The sequence below is a fragment of the Chenopodium album genome, chromosome 17 (assembly GCF_948465745.1).
Source record: "Chenopodium album chromosome 17, dcCheAlbu1.1, whole genome shotgun sequence".
Classification (NCBI taxonomy): domain Eukaryota; kingdom Viridiplantae; phylum Streptophyta; class Magnoliopsida; order Caryophyllales; family Amaranthaceae; genus Chenopodium; species Chenopodium album.
The window spans coordinates 7,425,935-7,447,366 of record NC_137850.1 but is presented as its reverse complement, the minus strand read 5'-3'; the positions used below and the strand labels follow the sequence as shown (position 1 = coordinate 7,447,366).

The 21,432-nt window shown below is 35.3% G+C and overlaps 1 protein-coding gene and 1 long non-coding RNA gene across 2 annotated transcripts; one reads left to right on the top strand and one right to left on the bottom strand.

The window, feature by feature from the left end:
• The first annotated feature begins 4,298 nt into the window (after positions 1-4,298).
• Positions 4,299-20,618, top strand: LOC145587532 (uncharacterized). Its single transcript, XR_014101292.1, has 3 exons — positions 4,299-4,494; positions 4,774-4,844; positions 20,162-20,618. It is a non-coding gene; the product is annotated as an uncharacterized LOC145587532 (long non-coding RNA).
• LOC145589462 (homeobox-leucine zipper protein REVOLUTA-like) lies at positions 8,112-16,354 on the bottom strand. Its single transcript, XM_081646039.1, has 18 exons — positions 15,567-16,354; positions 15,272-15,431; positions 14,519-14,604; positions 14,331-14,421; positions 14,127-14,222; positions 13,910-14,023; positions 13,740-13,823; positions 13,127-13,273; positions 12,968-13,042; positions 12,700-12,806; positions 12,288-12,471; positions 11,666-11,854; positions 11,348-11,428; positions 10,464-10,598; positions 9,518-9,837; positions 9,296-9,401; positions 8,860-9,009; positions 8,112-8,779 (listed from the first exon to the last, which is right to left on the bottom strand). The coding sequence occupies exons 1-18, from the start codon at positions 15,842-15,844 to the stop codon at positions 8,630-8,632; spliced, it is 2,553 nt and encodes an 850-aa protein (XP_081502165.1). The 5' UTR covers positions 15,845-16,354; the 3' UTR covers positions 8,112-8,629.
• Positions 20,619-21,432: the final 814 nt, after the last annotated feature.

The following is a 21,432-nucleotide window of genomic DNA, read 5'->3' as shown; positions in this document are numbered from 1 at the left end:
TATATGTAGGCCCCACATACAAGGGTTGTATGTGTAGCCTTTCTCGAATAGGTTCCAACCATTAATTACCAATAATTTCCCGTCAAAAAAACAATTACTCCGTAATATATGTGCCTTCAAAAGGGTTTTCTCCATAAATATCCATAATCAGAAATCAATTTCAATTACACAATAAAAAATACACTAATATAAAGAATCAGCTTGACAACCATTTAACAACATCGTCCAACCCTATTCCCATTGTTTGTGTTTCTTCTTTGATTTTCATACTTAATTGCAAAACCCTATTTTCATAGACTGAATACAATTGATTTGTCGATGGTTTGCAAACTATTTTATCTAAAGTACAAATATGTAAAGTTGGAATCATCAAATATATGACCTAATTAAGCAACCAAATTCATCTATTATATGAACAAATCAAGCAACATCGATCGACTACCTCATTTTTTAGCTGCTCTACCCTCTGATCTTCCGAAATTGCGTCTCTGTTGGCTTAGCCTTAGTTTCTCATATTATCTGATCCACTAATATATTGTCTCGTTTTAACTTTTTTTTTTCTTTTTTTTTTGTAAGGGAAATAGCTAGTCTCGTTTTAGCTTGCTGACCACGGCACGCTAAAGAGTGCTACCGAAGCCAAGGGCCCACGGTCTGCTTCTAATTAAGTACTCCGTAATTCCTAGATCTTTAGATAGGAGTATAATAAAGGAAAAATTGCTAGCAATAATTCGACCTTTGCTTTATTCACCTAAACTAATTTTATATTTTGATTATTTTTAAATAATCCGACTTTTAATGTCAGTCAGTTTTAAATGGTCACAACTGGTCATTTAACTTGTTATAGAAAGTTACGTGACAAGTGTCGGCATTTAATTGATAAAAAAAATAAAAACATAATTTTATTTTAAAATAAAAACTAAAAAAATTTGAAAAACTGAAAAAATTATCATTTGATTAATTTAAAAACAACTCCCACCACTAGTCCAACCACCCTCCACGACTGCCATCTCCACCAGCCCGACTCCCCTACTTGCCCACCAGCGCCGAAGCACTACGCCGACCACCCTCCCTCCTCTCCCTGAATTGACGACTCACCTCCACCAGCCTGACCCTCAAAAAACTCCTTCCTCGTCCCGATCCCAACCTCCCTACCCTCGAAAAACCCCATCCTCTGTCCCTTTTCCAGCCCCTACCCTTCCCTGCTCCTAGGAATATCAATGGGGCGGGTAGAATGCGAAGGATAGTACCTCCAATCCCATACCCGCCTAAAAATCTTATACCCATCCCAACCCACCACCCATGGCGGGTACAATTTCCACATCCACACCCACCTTGTGGGTACAAGTTAATATTCATCCCCGCCCCACCACCCATTTGGATATCCATACCCACCTCAAACCAACCCCATACCCGCCTCATACCTGCTACCATAATGACATTATATCACATTAATATGAAGAATTATCATTTCTAATAAACCTCTTTTTACATCCACTTGGCAAAATTTATATACGACGTTAATGTTATTAATAAAATATATTTTATATTAATATATTATTATAGTCTAGATTCTAAGCTCTTCCAAGCTTGTTTCAACCTTTACAAAAAGTAGTATAAGGCGGGTATGAGGCAGGGATGGGGCGGGTTTACTCTAAAGTCCATACTAGACCCACCACCCATGGTGGGTACAATTTTTACACCCATCCCCGCCCCATCACCCGCCAAACCTCCCTCCATCCCCGCCCCACTTGGGCGGATGGGGCGGGTCTCCCATTTGACCCGACCTACTTCCATCCCTACATGCTCCCCGAATTTGGCTCCTTCCCTTCGCACGCCTTGATTTTGGTCTCCTCCCCTTCCCACGCCTTGATTTTGGCCCGTTGTTTCGGTAACAAGTGTGGTGTTTTAGAGGCACCGGAAGAGGGTAGGGAATGGGCGGCGGCTCGGGGGAGTTGAGATGTAGGCGTGACAGGGCTGGGAGCAAATGGCTTGGTTTGGGTCGATCGTGGGGTTGAGGAGGTGGCTGGGGGAGTAAGGGCTATCGGTGCTAGTGGTTTTAAAATAGTTATTAGTTTTTTATTTTTAATTATTTTTACAAAAGTTAGTTTAAAATAATTAAGTAATGTTAATTAATAATAATCATTTCATTAAAATTTAAAATTAAAACTCATTTTTTGACCAATCACGTTGTGACACGTGTAAATTAATCTTAATTGAAAAAAATTACCTACTCAACCGATTACAGGTCACTTGAGGCTATTTGAAGCAGAATGATACTTGTATTAAAGGTTGGATTATTAAAAAATAATCAAACGGTGTCAAGTAGGATTATTTTGGACGGATAAGGCAAATGTCGAATTATTCTAGGCAATTTTTTCCAAGATTAAATTTAGATAGCATTTAGCATGTTTAATTGTGTAGCTTGGTGGTTTAAATAACATGACAAGCTATATTTTGTCACCCCTAAAGTCAGGGCCTAGGAGTTCGAATACCTATTTCAACACAGAGTATGGACTATGTATTTTTTGTTTAGGTAAATGTTGTTTCAAAAAAAGTCAAATATTCTATCTTTTTCTAGGATGTTAAGGGATTGCCCCTATTATTACCGATTATACTTTGATAACACCGCTAACATCTTATATACTACAAAGTATATACTAAAGTAATCATCGGATGAAACACTTGTCATAGTTTTGTGAAATATTTTCCCTCCAAAACGCTATTTATTTATTTATTCTTAAAATTCTAATAACAAGAATTTGAAATTTTTCTAATAATTTTTTTTTTTAATTTGTGTAACACGTAAGAATTTAAAAGATAGAAATTAAATAAAATCAAATTTCAAAAAAAAAATGATACATAATAATTTAATTGATTGTCCTTATTGATTAATACGAGTACTGTATTATTATTATAAATCTGTGCATTGCACGGGGCCAAAACTAGTAACATAGCCAAATTTCTAAGCTATGCCCCTCAAGTTATTGAATTTCTAAGTTGTACCTATGCTTTTTCAAAGTTATAAGTTGTTCCCTCCACCTCACGATATTTTATCAACAATACCCTTTGACAGCCATATCCGTTAACAAAAGTTAAGTTATTTTAATAACAATGGTGTCGCGGCGTTATTAATTTGACATGTGTTCCGTTCTAATTGGTTTAACACTTTAAAAAAAATTTAAAAATCAAAAAATAAAATAATAAAAAAAAAGGTTATTGTTAACGTCAAAGGTTATTGTTAATAAAAATTATTGAGGTTGAGGGCACAGCTTAGACGTTTGAAAAAGCATGGCACAGCTTAGAAACCGAAGAAGTTTAGGGGCATAACTTAGAAAAACCCAACAAGTAATTATGTAATCGTTGAAGAAGTTGAACAAGAATTGAATTACCAAATGGACGAATAGATTAACATAGACAAATGATGCAAATATTTTCCATTAATTGAAATATAAAGTAAAGGCTACAATTGCATTACAAGAGAAAAGAATTACCTCCTTATTCAGACAATTGGAATGATCGAATGATCGTCAAAACATGCTAAGTAAATCCTAAACTATCATTTGGCTACTAAGCCAAGGGAAAACTAAGAAAGCGCTAAAGCTAGAAAGTGTAAAGAAAATGAATTGTTTTTTTTTGGTTGATTTGTTGGTGTCTTTTCTCTGTGATGTTTCGCCAATTTATAGGCAGAAACTCCTTAAAAATCTGGTCATGGTCTTCCCTTAATGTCCTCCTAACCGCTATGCGGTTTCCTCCTCTTGTTGCCAAAGTATTTCTACTAGAATAACTTTAACTAGATAAGGTCATGCTGCTCTTAAGATATAAGCCTTTTAATTGGGCTATATATTGCACTTGTTGGTTTCTGATGGTACATATAGCCATAGCGCTAGACATTCTAGCATTAGTAAGTCAGGCTACTCTCAATTTAAGTCAAGCTTTGGTCAATCTTCCCCTAAAAGGTCAAAGTCAACAAAAGTTAATAAAATTTTAATTTAGGTGTAACAAATGCCCCCCAATTTTGTATGGTTGATGGCGTTTGAAACCGTACAATTTCACTAGTAGAAAAACATAAATGCGTATCGATAAATTAGCACCGGTTATTAAAATTCGGTGCCAAAGAAACAAGCTTAAACCAACAAAAATTAAAAACCTCGCAAGGGCACCGGTTAACCGGTGCTCCTTTTGCTTTTATTTTTTTATTTTTATTTTTACATTTTCTAAAACAAAGAGCACCTGTTACCCAGTACCCTTTATTTTTTAACTTCTACCCCCTTTACTCTTTCTCTCTCTCTCTCATATGGCTCTCTTTCTCATCTCTCGTTCTCTGATTCTCTCACATCCGCATCTCTCTCTCATCTCCCTCTATCATCTCTGGTTCTCTCATGCATTCTCTTTACTTTTTGTTCTCATTCTAAACAACCATTGCTGCTCTCCTTTGAAAACCGCCGTCAATTTGAACAAGGACAGCCATCATCACTGTCACCGTTAATAATGGAGGTTAGGGTTTCCGGTTTTGTCTATTTTAATCAATTCTATATGCGTTTGTCTTCAATAACAACAACAAAATCGAATCAATTTTGAACCAAAAAATAGAAATTCAAGGTTAGGCCGGGTTTCTGGGTTATTTAGCTTTGCGTGAGATGATATGGGTTTCTTATTTTTATTTACTTTTTTGTGATTATGGTGACGGTGGTCGATGCTTGGATTTCTGTGTATTTGAATGGCGTCTTTCTTCTCTCTCCTCTTCTTCATGGCATCTCGTCGCCTCATTGTCAGTCGTCTTCAAATCCCCACTTTCTCGCGACGAAAAGGAGTTCAGATCAACCATTATTATAAACAACTTTAAGGTAGGGTTCTCTTCTGATTTGAAGATGTTAATTTTTTTATTTGGTTAAGATGTGGTTGTTTTGATTTGAAATTAGGGTATTGTTTGATTGTGGTTGTTTTGGTTGTAGTGAAGATGATTTTGCTACTTGGATTTGAAATTTTTTTTACAAAGATGCGATTTTTGATTGTTTTGGTTGTAGTGATGATTTTGGTTGTAGTGATGATTTTGCTGCTCGAATTTGAAATTAGGGTATTGTTTGATTGTGGTTATGACAATTTAAGGAATTTTTCTCTGTAATGATGTGTTCTTCCATGCTAGTACAACACAAGCTAAGTATATTGAAGTACTTGAATTGTGTTTAATTCGATATAATTATTGGTAATTTTTTCTCATCTGAGTAATTGAAATTGTACTGTTTATGCTGTTTTTGGATGTATTTATGTTTGATTTTATGTCAATTTATTGAAATTGGAATTGGGTTTGAGTTGTAGGAAAGAGAGATAAATGTAGAGGGAAGGTTTTTATGCTTCATTGTTTGGTATTGAAGCTCCTAAAGCTTTGGTAATTGGAGTTGTAGGAAAGAGGACTTGCTGAAACAAAATTTTTAGTTTTTTTTAGAGGAATTATAAAACGGGTAAACAGAATTGGGTCCGAGTTTGGGTGTTTGACTCGGATCCAGATCCGTTAGCCGAACCAGATCTGTCAGGTCCAAAATTAAAAGACCCATATCCATGAAAAACGGATTTGGATCCACGGATCCAAGTCAGGTCCACATCCACTGCCATCCTTAGTTGTAAATAATATTTCATCTGTTTCTTTATAATTGCAACAATTTTCTAAACATGGAAATATCACAACAGTTGCAATACACTAAAAGGATGATTTTTATGGTGAAAATTTGTACTATTATTTTTATTTAAAGATCATGGCCCACTTGATTATACTCCTAACAACCTCTCAACCCCAATTTAAGTGTATTATATCATGTGAGGTCCGCTTTTCTTAAATACTATGATGAAGTGTGTATCTCACTATTGGGTACTCAATGCACGCAGTAGCGGCATGTGCCCTACCTCAAAAAAAAATAATAAAAAAATAAAAATAAAAAAAAAAAATAAAAAAAACCTTACCATAATAGTTTAATCACATTGAGCACGTTTACTTTTCTATTTAAGATGATGTGTTTGATGATTTAATAGATCGCTTTCAAAACTTCAAGACCGATCTAGTTTAATTGAATAACATATACTATATGCATACTCGAATTATTATTTATAATTGGTATTTTGATCATGCTATTTGATACGAAGAATGTGTTTAGTGATTCTGAATGCATAAGATTTTTTTTTCCAAAAGGGTTATTGTTAAAAACCTTGAATAGGTCGAGATAAAGAACCTTTTATATACACCCGGGTGTACATAGACACATAATTAAGGTTTGAGAAATACAATTGTTAAATAAATTAGAATCTTGATATTAATAACATTCTTTCACGGTTATTGCTATACAATACGTAGTAGTGTCTTATTTTTTTTTTTATTATTATTATTTTTTTGTAAAAATTTCAAGGAGACAGATTTTAGAGGCTTGATAAGAGGATTTTCAAATGGTATTATGGTAAGATGTCCTACCATTGTTAAAATTATGGCTCTCCCATTGAATACACATAAGTTGAGATATACTCCCTCTGTCATACAATACAAAACTTGTATTCTTTTTTGGTAAACTAAAATACAAAGCTTATTTTTATTTAAAGGTAATATCTTTTCTCATTTTCATATTTGTACTTTTGACATCAATTCCCAACACTTTCTCCCCCTCCCCCTCTCTTCACATTTTCTTTCTCACAATTTATTTCGAATCCCACATGCACATATGTACTCTCAATCATTAGTTTTAAGGAATTTACAATCTCTTTAATTTTTGTGAAAAAACTCAAAGTATTAGTTATAACTCTTAGGGGTGCATTTGATTGGTATGAAAATTGGTAATAAAATGGAATGGAAATAAGTAAGGCAAAGGAAAGGAATCATTTAAAAGTTACTTTTTTATTTGTTTGGTTTAAACATAGAAGAGAATCACTTAAACGTAATAATCTTTATTTTTGTTTGAGGAGGGTAAGAGTGTTTGTTACCTTTACTTTTAAAGAGGTAACAAATGAGTGGAAAACTAGAAACCATTACTCGTAATTGTTACCCGAATCTTCTAACCAAACACTTGATAAGGTTTAATTGAATATGTTTCCAACTCTAAACATGTTCTTACCAAACATGATGCAGTAAGGGTCGTGGTTCCCCTGATTTTGACCACGTACACTTGGTCATGATTTTTATTGGTTAAGTTTCATAAGAAAAGGGGATACAAGTTATGACCCCAAGGATGCTCTTGCACACTCCTCCATACCTCATACGATTTCCCACATAAATGTAAAGTGACATTTCATAGAAGGTACCATTAAAGCTTAAATGCAAACACCTCACTTTTTTAACCTAGTTGGCTAATTTTTACTAGCCAACCCAAAACTACAAGTTACCCTTTGTATATAAAGCCAAAGCCATGACATACAACTCTATTGGGTGTTTGACAGTTTGACTAGACAAATTAATTCTATAATATGATATTAAATTTTATACTACATTACACAAGAAACGACCAACATTTTGTAACGCCAAAAAACATCCCAAAACTAGCAAATAGTTGATTGCATAGTCTACGCACACTGGCCACCACTGCATCATGCATACACTTAATGTGGGATTGACCAGTCCTTCAGAGCTGCATTTTCTTCGTTGCATGCATACCTCAAATTTAATGCTAATTTTTTCACAAAAAATGAATTTTGAAACTTAAAATGAACATACAAAATGAAAATGAAAAATGTAAATTTAATGCTAACTGCACAAATCAAACATCTTTTAATGGGTTTACTGCTGTCCAATTACCAAGGACAATTTCTTCTCTATATTATTTCAAATTACTTAATTTGCGCTTTATTTTTATCTTATAATGGTAAGGGTAGAAAGAGAGCATTAAAAGTGAAAGCTACATGCCCTAAGAGATTTTTGTTTTGAACATGGGAAATATTTAACAATTCAATGGTGTAACTTAATAAGCTGATAAAAAAGTTTAATTTTACCCTTTTGTCAATCGATTTAGCTCTTCTCTCTGGCCGAAAAGGATTGTCAATCTTAACTGTATGTATAAATTCAAACTTTACGGAATTTGACCACCAATTTCTTAAAAAAAAAAAAGAGGGAGTAATTTTTATTGTAACACATGGATCAAACTTATAGGCTAAAGTTTCTTGAATACCGCAAAAAAGTGAATACATTAGTAGTTTAGTACACATCTAAGTAATTAATAATTACTGAATTAAAAAAATTAGCTACTTTTGCTGCATTACTTATTGTATAATATGGGTGTTATCTCCACTAAATATTGAATGGATACCATAACAAAGTGGAAAAGCATCATCCAATTAGTGGGAGTAGGCAATTATCCAACCATTGACAATAAGCTCAAGATGTGAGTGATCATCCTCTGTATCCTGCTTGCATTGCCAGCAAATTTCTTGACCAATTTCTTGCAACTAAAATTTGATGGAATTTCGCAATTAAATAAATTAATAAAATGCAGCTCTGGTGTAATAAATATTACAAAAAATTCCTTTTTTTTCCCCTGGATTTCTACACAACTGACCCGCCTTAATTTATCAAACACCCTTCCTCTTTTTAACCTGTTGTTAGAAAGAAACAACCGAGGATAAGATGGGATTAAATTAAACAAGTTGCCTAAATTACAGTTCACACAAAAGACCAGTTCACAAAAGTGAAGGCAAGACAGTGGACTGTAGTCTCGTCTGCAGCAAAGACTTTCCATGCAATTGCTTGTTCATAAGAAACATTACGGCCCATGGTTGACGTGCAAACTCCACCAGGTAAGCAAGCATAACCCTGAAAGAAATGGAAATTTTCAGAATCCATACATGGCATGAGAAATACATCAACAATCAAAAGACAGTTCATTAGTATACCAATTGCATTATCTTTGGAAAGTCGGAGCATAATGATTTCCGGCCTGATTCATCAAATATTTTATCTAGGGTAACATCTTGTAGTGCTACCAAAGTTGTCTCCAGCATATCAAGCCCTGCTTGGTTTGCGAAGATGAGAACTGGGAGGGACTGCAAAGCAGAGAAACAACGGGATTACTCGTGGTTGACAGAATTGTTTTCACAAATCTAAACTAATATGTAAAATCCCTGATTATACGGTTAATTTAGGCTTCAATGCTTCATAAGAGTTTACAATGGCACTTTGTTTTTCTAATTGAATCAATTGCCATAATGGTCAATCCATTCAGCAATGAAAAGGGATGCCATAAAAGGAGCTGGACGAAAACAATGCATTGTCATAACAATATGATAAAAAATTCTTCGTATATATTATCCAATTGCATTGTCACCATACCTTCAACGAACAGCACACGATAGCATCCTGGTGATGCCAAAGATGCTTCAACACTGTGTCATCACCAGCAGACGAAGTCCTAAGCAATTCTGTTCCCATATGGTAACTGCAGAGAAGAGAAGACCACCATTTGATGATATTCATTTTTCTTTTACTCGTATGTATATACAAATGCCTTAAAAGACCTTTCCCCACTAGCACAGGATGCAAAAATTGACATACCTGTAACTTTGACAAATCCAATGAGCCAAAGTAAGTGCCTCTGGAGAGCCTGGAGATAATTTTGGACCCACTGTCGGACTTGCTCCCGAAGGAGATATTGCCATGGCAACCCTTTGCACGGAAGATATAACAGTACGAACATATTGGCGAGCCATTGTAGCAACATTTTCTTGGAGGCTTATTTCAAATGGGAATTGGAAGGCAATGGTCAACACAGAACGAGTGCTGCCAGAAGAAGTTGCATCAGCAGCTCCATTGTTGGTTGATGGACCCACTTCGAGACTTGAAGTTAGGTCAAGCGTCCGATTTGTTGCAGTTTCCTAGATGTCATATAGAGAAACAGAAATTCAGTTTCCTAGATGTCATAGAGAAACAGAAATTAAATGATTATTTCATGACAGTACCAGTCAAATTGCAGCTGGGGGAAGGTGAAAATTGAGGTCACATTATATTTCTGGATATATAAGCTAGCCATCATTAAAAAGAGAGGAGGAGGGGGGGGGGGGGGGGGTGGGTGGGGGGGTTCCCAATACCAATTGAAACATTGGCCATGATGAACATATAAGATGTTCTCTATAGTTCTCAAATAGATAATAAATAGTTAAGCCAGCATTAACAACTTTATCAATTGATGGTATGAAGTCAATTTGATAATTGATAGATGTAAGTTATAAAATGTTAAGTGTCGTAGAAGGACATTTAAATGCTATACCTAGACCTTAAATACAAGCTGTAGAATTAGCATAAACCAAGTTAAGTGTTTTTTCAAAGGGGGGTGTTGGGTAAAAGAGAAGAGAAGAGCATAAAGTATATCTTTTAGCATGATAACCCTAAATCATAACATAGGACTTCGCTGAATCAATAGTGTTAAAGACAGTTTATTTTTATTTCAGCAAGCACTGCAAAGTGAGGCAATGTCCAGTGCAGTAAGACATAATTAACTTACTGGTTTTGAATCCAACGGAATAATACGGAATCCAGAAGGAAGCAAGGGAGCATCATCTGGAAACATTTCATCAATTGGCGCAAAAACAAGTTCAGAACAGGCTCCAACTGCATTCTCATCTATTCCACTGCATATCTGCTACCAAAAAAAACAATTAGTTCCAGAATCTGAGCAAAACGATGGAGGTTAAAGCACTTAAACATCAAGTAAGGGAAGTACGGAAGGCAATACGATGAAGCAAAAGTAACAAATTAGGCAAAGGACTTCATAAACAATCAGGATAACACAGAATAAAGTTCAGGGTTAGGAAATTGTGTCAAATTAAACACCAGGAAAAAGTCTTATCTTCAAAAATTGCTCCAAGATACTGAAGATAAGTTATAACGGTGTTGAAAAGCTTGAATCAATCGGTAACAAATTGATAGATATTAGATAGGAGAATGATTTTCCAAGCAATTGAACTTCTCAAAGCTTCCAATTACTACGACGTACCAAGTTCTCTCCATTCAAACCTCCTTTTCTATTTCTAAGAGGAGACTTTTTTCAACAGACATGAAAGTAAGACTGCCTACTTCATCAAAGACCCAATTTGGCCTCTATCTTTTACAATTACAATTGCTATCTTAAAATCTAAGTTGAGCCAAATTAAGAATCTTGAGGATGTCCATGTACTTACTATTAATTAACCAGGTATAGTAAATGAGCATAATCTATGGATTATTTAAAGGAAATGTAGATAGACAAGGAGGTTGGATTGGAAGAACCACACATTTGAGTTCATGGACAAAAATAAGCAGTTAATGACCATCAGAGGAGAAGAGTAAGTTAGGATAGACCTTACTAGAGTATTGAAAGTCACAAGTGACTGAGATTCTAAACAATACCTGTAACAGATGGATGTCTCTGGAGATATAAGCATCTTCTGGAGTAAGAGAATGACCTTCCAACCGAATAACCTCCAGCATCTGCCATGCAGACAACAGATAGAATGAATTATAGAAAAAATTTAGGATAAATGAGAAGGACAACCAACTGCTGACACACATATTGCAGTAGCAATATTAAGATAACACCAATAAACATATATATATACCACTCACTACAGTAAAATGCATCAACTAAATAATTTTTAAGTATTATTCATGACCAAGAATGGCTGACATGAAAGAAGAGTGCAACTCTCAAAATTAAAATCAACATACTTCTTCATTCTCAATTGTGTGTCCAAGAGGCATGATAATTTGACTTCCAGTAAACCTTGTGGCCCTCATCCCAGGAAATGCATATGCATTTGACTTCAAAGCTGCTGCAGAATACGCATCAACACTAAAATCAGCCCACTCTGACCGATGCTCTCTCAAAAATCGAACCAGCACTGCAGGAGGTACATTCTGCACAGACATGTTCATAACATGAAAACCCACAACTCCTAAACCAGAAACGGTAACAGATCATTGGCTAAAATGCTCAAAACAAAATTGGCATTCCCACTGCCCATGTTTCACTTTAAAGTCAAGAAGCTACCATAGATCAGGCTGATTCATAGAACTAGCATATAATAATACAACTGAGCTAGACATATATCGCATTTATATAGCTTTTCCGAAGAATTGGCATTTTGTGAAACACAGATTTAAATATGACTTCCACTAGACAAAGGGTTTGTAGGAAGAAAAGTACGAGTAGGAATTTAACCATGGTAAGATATAACTTCATCTACACGAGAAACAGCGTAATTCCAGAGTAAAAGGGGTGGAAGTGTGCAAACTGCAAAGTCATTAACATGGCAGAATTCAAGTTATTAGATGATCAAGATATTGTTACCTGGAGTAGCATAGATGCCTTTGCACACAGGACACCACCAACCATAGGAAGTGAGCTTGCAGCATTCAAAGTGGCCATAAAAGTCTTGGCAGAATTACAGGCAATTATAACATCTTCAGCACCATCACAAGTCAGCAATGACCAACCATCATCAGGGAACCCATTGATAGCATCATTAAAACCTCTGGAGCAAACCAATAAACACAAGTTTTAAAATTAAAATAAAAAATAAATTAAAAAAAAATGATCCCAGATATAAGAAACAGCAGATGCAAAGCAGCTACGTCATACATGTGTCCATCACTTTCACTTGTGCAATTGCAAAGAACCAAGTTATACACACATAACAGCCACCACAAAGGCAATATACTTTGCAAGATAAAGACAACATATCTTAGTGCTAGGGATGTACCTGCTCAATCTCTGACTAAAAGTCCGTAAAACAGCCGGTTGCCTACCCAAACTATATACCACCTCCCCACTTGTCTCTTGTGCAATTTGTCGGATGTAGCGTAAAGCCTTTGTCAAGAGGGAAAAAACTGGTCAGATTAGGTCACACACTAAATTATTGCTTATTGATCTCGTTTGATGCCATTAGTAGAAACATGTCACTGGTCACTTTCCTCTCCATCATTATCAAACAGTACCGTACTGCTATAAATAATCATAAATTAACTTACTGCTATAGTCATTTTCTGGGCCACAACTTTTGATGATTGATATAATGGCCGCAGCACCTCTGGTACACTCCATGCCTACAAATATGATAGATAAGCTTTTATTTCAAAGCACTAGAAAACAACTTAGCCGCTGAATGGCACACAAATGACACAACATACCTCAAGATTAAGGTGGTCTACTATATGGATGATTGAACCACCACCATCGCATGGCCTAATAAGATAGCCACTTGGAAGCATATCAGCTCTTATAAATTGAGGAGCAGCAGTATTTGGTCCAGAACCCGATAGAGATCTCTCACAAACCTTAATGCATTACAAGGAAACAGCATCAGCTAAGGTCCTCCAATACACTACAAAGTATATAAACCCATGATGACTGCACCTCACTTCAGCCCAAATATTAAACAATGAACTTGAGTGGTCAATAATTACTAGCAAGCAGAAGACAATACATAGTGAGTACTGCAGAATAACCCAGGCATATCCCTTTGCCTTGTTACACACCACTGAAACATATTCTTACCCAGAAATAGTATTCACATATAACATGTGAGATGTCCATATGTGTAGTTACCTTTCCTAATATTGGAAATGGTTTATGATTGGACTTCCCAGTACTGGGAACAATGTTGAAATAGCCTAGCTATTCAAGTCATATCATAACTATGAGGAGTTGGGACAGTGTGAAATGTGCAACTGTTCTAATAAGAAGAAATATAAAACAGCAATCACAAATGATACAAAAGGGTACAGCCTAGGATGTACATACCACGACACTGCCATTTTCTAAAGTTGTGGTATACCGCAGAGTCCAAAAATCACGTGCAGGAGCCAAAGTAGTTGGGGCATATATCTGAAATAACCAAGTTTAGCAACCCATGAGGAAAAACACATCTAAAAGCAGACAGCTTTATAGTCAGAACACAATTTTTATCAAACCTGTGTATATATCAGTTCAATAGTTCCTCCATTTCCAGCAGGAAACATAGTGAATACTTCAAGGCTCCGGCAGTCCCGGAACCATGATGGACGATCTTTAAGGATCTCTGCAATCTGGAAAATGGTTTAAACATTAGAATAATCTTAATTATGTTGCTGAGACCCCGCGAATGAACAGGGAATGTTAAAAAATGTCAAATGTGTTTTATCAACTTACCTTAGTGGGCTCTAAACTAACAAGACCGCAGGCTCGAGCTGCCACGCCACTACAACGATGTGAAATGGCAAAGATCCCAACCGAATCCGGACCAGGCTGCAATAGTTAGTAAGCAAATTGCTAAGATTACAATGTATAAATGGTAGAAGATTATGGGCTTAATTCCTAATTTACAATTAATCTAGTCAAGTAAGAATTTCAAACCTTCATCCCAGGCATCTGAACCCAATCAACAGCAGTCCCAGTTGCCTTAGAAAGGAACTCTGCCAATGTCTCCTCCGCAATAGACAGGAGTCTGTCAACAAACACAAAAAAGGGTCATAAATTATAATAATGAAACAATACACTCAATAAGGCGTAAAATTGGATCAAAAATGCCCTTAAATCCTTACCCAGCAGGGTTATTGGTATCTCTAAGATTATGCTGAGGAGTGGTGACCACAGACTCACAGCTTCCATCAGTGGTCGCAGTTGGTGCCTGAAAAAAGTATCATTGAATACATCAAATTCTGCTATAAAAAAAAAATCATTGACCACGTTCAAAAATAACAAATTCCATCTGAAATAACCCTACACCCTGAAATTAATATTCTATCCCAGAAGCGCGATAAGACTGTGTTTGGATAATGGCACTATAGGAAACAATTAACCATAACCCCACATTGGATGTCTAAAAGTACAATAGATACATTGAAAGCAAGTAACAAATTTAGATAAGATTTTATTAGCAATTTTGAGTTTTTTTTTTTTTTTTTTTTTTTTTTTTTATATATATATATATATTTTGAACATATTTAGCCTTAAAAATAAAAGGTTTTAAAACACCAACAAAATTGTTCTACATTCAAACATAATTCCAAATTAAAATTAGACCAAAAATATCAAATTTAACCAATAGAATTAATGCAAAACAGAAATCTCAACAAATCCAATTTTTTGTTTTTTTTGTTTTTATATCTAGATAGAACTATAGAAGTATATTTCTAGTCAAAATTCCAACCATAAACAAACTTTATTATCCAGATCAATTACAAAAAATCTGTACAATAATGATAACAAGATCTAAATTACAGCATTTATTTTTACAGCCAATAAATTAAAAGTGGAATACAATAAAATAAGTAAAAGAAAAGAAAAGAACATACAGTATGAAGTTGTTGGCGCATAAACCCATTTTCACACACCAACTGAGAAACCTGCTTCTGCAACCGATCATTCTCTTCCATCAACAATTTATTCATAGCTGATAACTTCCTGTTCACCGTCTGTAACCTCGACGACTCTTTCCTCTGTTTCTCCCTACATCTATTCGCCACGAAAACAAAAACAAAATTTGTTCTTCATAAATGATTTCATCTTTCAATTCAGAATAAAAAAACCCGATTACAAAACAACGAAACCATAAAAAGAAAAATAAATCAGGCAATTGATCGAGATTACCTTCGGTTCTGAAACCAAACTTTGATCTGTTTAGGCTCGATGTTGGACAGGATAGGACACTCACGAATCAGCTGTTGACGCCGTAACGAGCTGGGTTTCGGACACTCGGCGTAAACTCTCTCTAAAGCGTCTACTTGTTCAGCTGTGTATCTGACGTACTTTCCGGCATCAGCCGATGAAGCCGCTGCTGCTGCCGCCGCCGCCGCCGCCATGTGTTTGCTCATTCCGCTACTTCCTCCACTTCCACTGCTGCTCTCTCGGTGCGCAACCATCGCCATTATCTCTCTCCTCTCTCTTCTTCGTTCTTGCTTCCTTCCTTTTTCTTGCTCAATTTCAGAGAGAGGGGAGACCAACAACCACAAAACTTATATCTGAGTATCTGACCTAAGAATCAGTACTTGGTCTAACGTAATTTGATAAAATGTAGTATTATTTTAGTACAAACACGGGTTTAACTAGATCACAGTACAAGATTACTGTTCCCCTATTCGTGATCTACAAAAAAAAAAAAAAATTAGTGAAAATTATAGCAATAATTAAGAAGAAAAAATGGTTGTTTAAAATGGAATTTAGTTTTGATTTCTGGGGTGTGTGTAAAATTGAGTCTGGATTGAAGAAGAGGCATTTAGTGAAGAGGGGAAGAGAGAGAAAGAAGAACCCTAAAAGAGGAGAGAGAAAGAACATCCATGGAAGTAAGAAAATGAAGAAGAGTGATGAGTCATATCTGGAAAAGGAAAGGGGAAAGAGGAAGAAGGGAGGAGAGAGAAAGAAGAGAGAGAAAGAAAGAGGAGAGAGAAAGGGAGTGAGTGGGAGGGAACAGTGACAGAGTGAGTGGGTAGGAGAGAGAGAGGGGGAGGGTGAAAAAGGAGGAGAGAGAAATGAAAAAAATGGTGTTTGTTGTTGTTTTTTTAATAATTTAATTTAATTTAATTAAAAATGTAAAATTGGGGTGTTCATATTTCATGTCATTAGGCTCGTATCTCGATGAAGCCTGGCCCCCTGCCTTTCCGTTTCATTCCTTTTTCGGTTTTTTTATTCCTTCTTATAAACTTTGTTCTTTCTCATGTGAATTTTTTTTTTTTTTTGACACCTCTCATGTGATTTTGTTACCATTAAACCCACTGTGTCATTTCTACTCCTTTCGTTCTTATTTACTTGTCACGTTTTTCTTATACCTTTAAAACGATAATTATAAATACATTCATTTCAATTCAGCTAACATATTTTGATTTTCACCAGGATTTATTTTAAGTTATCTTGACTTAATTTTGTAGTTTAATTATAAGAAGAAAAAAAAACAGTTCGGGTTGGATTTTATTTAATTCGTCTCAACAATTGTTTTTCATGTATCAAATCTTTATAATTTTTGGGAAATTATCAATAGTACACCCCTGTTTGGACGTTTGTCAATTGTACACTTAGGGATGTTTCGATGTACTAAAAACAACTTAACTGAATTGAACTGATTGGGACTGAACTGAACTGAATTGTTTATAAGAGAAGGAAATTAGGAAGTGAACTGATTGAATCTTAACTGAACTGAACTGATTGGGGCTGAACTGAATTGTTTATGAGAAAAGGAAATCACGAACTGAACAAAACTATACTGATTGGAGCCGAACTGAACTAAACTGAACTGATTGGGGCTGAACTGACTTGTTTGTGAGAAAATGAAATTACGAACTGAACAGAAATGTACTGATTGGAGCCGAATTGAACTAAATTAAACTGAATTAAATTGAAATTAAGCTGAACAGAACATACCCTTACTTAACTATTGATTATCACCGGTACACCCATGGTTTCATAGACTCAACTACATGAGTAACCATTTCATTAAACAAACGTTAATTCTAAGTATTTTGACTTAAAATGCAATGACTAAAATGCCCCTACCCCCACATACATTAACACTCCCTCCAAACTCCAACTACAAATTAAAAACAGAAGTTCGTTCATCTTCTTCTTCTTTCTCACTCTCTCCCCTATTTTGACAAAAGTGAGGAGCCCTAATTGACGCGCGTTTGAAGCAAAATTCCTAGAATTTCAGTGCTTCTTTGTTGATTGTTAAGATCTGAGCTTTCAATATTGTGAATTTCGCATAAAATTGTTTGCTTTTTGGTATTGGAAAGTATTTTGTTTAAATGGATGAAAATTGATTTCCATGTACAATTGTTAGTGGATTATGGTTTGAATTATGCACGATATGCTTCTTATTATGATTTATTGCTTAATTTTGTCTTTGTTTCATACATAATTCGATTTGGGTGTATTTAAGTTGATATTGCTAAGTTTGTCATTGATAGGTAACCCTATGTCAAATTATGTGTTATTTAGTTTTGTAGGCCTTGTTTAAGCGATTTTGATTCATTGTTGATGGGATTATATTGTGGTAGTTTAATCTAATTTTGCAAAATGAGTGATAAGGTTGTACTGGGATTTAAATATAAGTTTCATAGTGTTAATATTGAAGTGGACCCTAATACTTGCAACCTAATGGATAGCATGATAGAATTTGAAGATCGGTTACAAAAAACAAAGAAGTAGTTATATTGAACCCAATATTTGCTTATGCATATAGAGGCAAACATTGGCCAATAGATGATGATGGTATGATCAGGATGTTTAACACATCCCCTAATGCTGACATGTTTGAGATTTATGTTGGGATTGATAAGGATTCAACTTTCATGAATGATTTAGTTTCTAAGTGGAGGGGAAAATAATTGGCTACTGAATAAGCTAACCAGGCTTTACTTTCTGCACCACAACCACCTCCTCTAAGCGAATTACCTCTGAATCAACCACCACCAACACCTCTTTTAATCAACCACCACCATCACCTCCCGACCACCATCTCCTAGTGTAGTTGCTGAAGTGAACCCTTCTTTTTTCCCAACCTTCAAATAATCCAATCACCAAACCCAAACTTAGGAGGAGATTGAGATTGACATACTAGTCCACCAATGATGCATATAACCCCTCATTAGATGTTGATGCATCTAACCCCTCATTGGATGAGATGTTACCTAGAAAGTTTAATTATGACCCATATATTACTGGTGTTGATATGCAAGAGAAGCTTGAGGGGAATGTTGTTAACATGTCTAGTAAAGCATACACTAAGGGTAGGAAGGCATTTGAGAAGGCATGTGAAAAAAGTAAGGTAAAGGGAAAGGGTAGGTGCAAAGGCAAGACTTCTGCTGCATCTAAGGGTAAGGGAAAGGGTAGGGAAAAGGGTGAGACTTCTGTAGCACCTAAGGGTAAGGGAAAGGCCACAGTTGTGAGTAATGCTCTTGGTGAAAAATCCCCCCACCTCCAGAATCACCACAAACTATTTTCAAGACTCTTGTTGTGAGGAGTCCTAGATTTACAGTCCCAAAATCTAACCCTAACATCTCTAACCACCTTGTTAGAAAGGAAAATGCCTAAAAGCACAGCAGTAAGAAAGGGTGTGTGGACAAATTTGCAAAAAGAGTGCAAGATGTGCAGGTAGATGATAGAACTGTTAGTGTTGTGAGGAAAATGGTGAATTTTGATGATGTTAGTGAGGGTTCTTATGATGCAAGTGTGGGTTCTGATGGAAATAATGTTGGAGGTAATGAACATGATGATTCTGACAATGATGTGCTCATAACTAATGACATTCAACCTGATGAGATGGAAGATATTAAGGGAGTTCCACATGTAGAAGAAAATTAGGAGCCTGAATATTGGCATAGCTTCATTGACTCTGATGATGATGACAACTACTTCAACAAGTTGTATAAAAATGGAGAAATGTATGAAGAGAAAGACTTTGAGAAAATCCAACTTAAGCCATGGATGTTTTTCATTGATAAGGGTCATTTAAGGAAAACATTGAAGGACTATGCTGTCCAAGAAGAGTTTTCTTTGAATGTGGTGTATGCAGACAGTAGGAGGTATACAATTACTTGCTATGCTAAATGTGGTGAGTTGAAATTACATGCTAGCGCCTAGCAGGCGGCCAGATTGCAGGTGTAGACACCTAGTTGTGTCTCCCCAAATACCAAACCCAGTGATGAATATCTTTCACGTCATTGATTATCGAATAAGGTGAAATGTGAAAGAGTCTTGTGATGCACTTGTTTTTAATAAAAATACTTCTTTCTGTTTTGGATTTTTTGTGAAAAACTACCTTTTATATACAACTTTATGTGAAAAACTACCTTTTAAAAAATTTGTTGTAAAAGACTACCTATTTTTAAAAAAAATGTTGTAAAGGACTACCACTTGACGGAATTTGGACGTTGACTAAAGTCTCCGGCGTTGACTTTGTCATGTGACCAGCACGTGCTCTTTAATGACCCTTTTCCCTCCCATTTTCCCCCCAAATTTCCCGATTTCCTCCAACTCAGCCGCTTTTTGTAACCCTAAAACCCTAATTTCTCGATTTCTTCTCCAATTCAACCCCAATCTGTTGAATTTCCTTCCAATTGTTGTAAGTTTTCCTTAAATCCATGTTTATCTTGCTTAATTCGTGCTACTTTTTCAATTGTTAGGTATATGCGAAAATGAAATGTTTAAAGCAATTGGGTTTTTATTTATTAATTGCGATTGCGATTTTGATGCAGGTATGATGGCTTTTCCTTCCAGGAACAAATGCAATTGTGGTCTACCCATAGCAAGAGTCACTTCTTAATTGGACTCATGAAAACCCAAGAGGAAGTTTGAAGCTTGTAAATTCTACAATCCAGAAACAAATTAAAGGGGATGACAATATTTTCGTTGGGTTGATAAGGGAATTATTTATTGGCAGAGAGATATAACAAATCAACTAGTTGCAGAAAAGCATTTGCTTAAGGCTGAGGTTGTAGTGTTGAAGAATAGAGTTTGTTACTTGGAATCTGAGAAGAAGAGGGTACTGGATGAATCAGACAAATTTAGACAAAAGTTGAAGAAGAAGACCAGTGGAGGAGTGAATGTAATAGGGTGTCTTTGTGTAGTTGTATTTGTTTCTGCTGCAGTTATTTTCATCATGGTGAAACTTTCAAGCTAGGTTGTAGTCATGTCCCTATTTGTGTGTTTTGATAAAGTAAACTAGTTACTCATTTCAATCTATGTACTACTTTAAAATCAAATCAGTTTTGAAATAAGATTGCTTTTATAATATACTTTGTCCCATTTTTTACATTGATATAAATCAAAAAAATTCATATTCCAAATAGAAGTGAAATGCAAATAACATAAGCATAATCCCAAAAGATTACATTAGCCTTCAAAAGTCATGTTCCAAAATATAACATTGCCACACCTGATTGTGTCTCCCCAAAAATCAAACCCAGTGATGAATGTCTTTCACGTCATAGATTATCGAACAAGGTGAAATGTGAAAGAGTCTCGTGATGCCTCTATTTTTAATAAAAATATTTCTTTCTGTTTTCGAAAATCTGTCTTTTCGCACCTTATTTATGGAAAATGTCCAATCCAATTTAGTTTGGTCCATGATATGAGTCCAATAATAGTGTAGTTGGATAGGGCTTGAAAAGAGATTTCCAACGATATATTATAAGCCCAATTCCGATGAATAATGAGGAAATTATGACCAAAATATTAAATTAGGCTCAAAATGATTTTATATGGCCCAATGATCAAGTGGAGGGACCATTAATTATCATTCCTAAATTTATTAGGATTGAATTTAATTTTCTAGAGTAATCTGGAAGGTTAGTTTAAATTCTAATGGAACTAGGATTAATACTAGTACTTTTATATTATTTAGAAAATATAAAGAACTTAATTTGAAATAAAACAAGCGTTTTAAAACTGATTTTAATTAAGATAATTACGGAGTCTTATCACCTAATTATATTGGGAAAAGGACTCCGTACAGGAATTTTATCCT

Bases quoted from the DNA above. Each gene is read 5' to 3' on its own strand.
- LOC145589462 (XM_081646039.1), bottom strand. From the start codon at position 15,844: ATGGCGATGGTTGCGCACCGAGAGAGCAGCAGTGGAAGTGGAGGAAGT. The intron at 9,838-10,463 runs GTAAGTTAATTA...TATGACATCTAG, and splicing joins TTCCGTTGGATTCAAAACCA to GAAACTGCAACAAATCGGAC. The intron at 8,780-8,859 runs GTATACTAATGA...CATTTCTTTCAG, and splicing joins TTCCAAAGATAATGCAATTG to GGTTATGCTTGCTTACCTGG.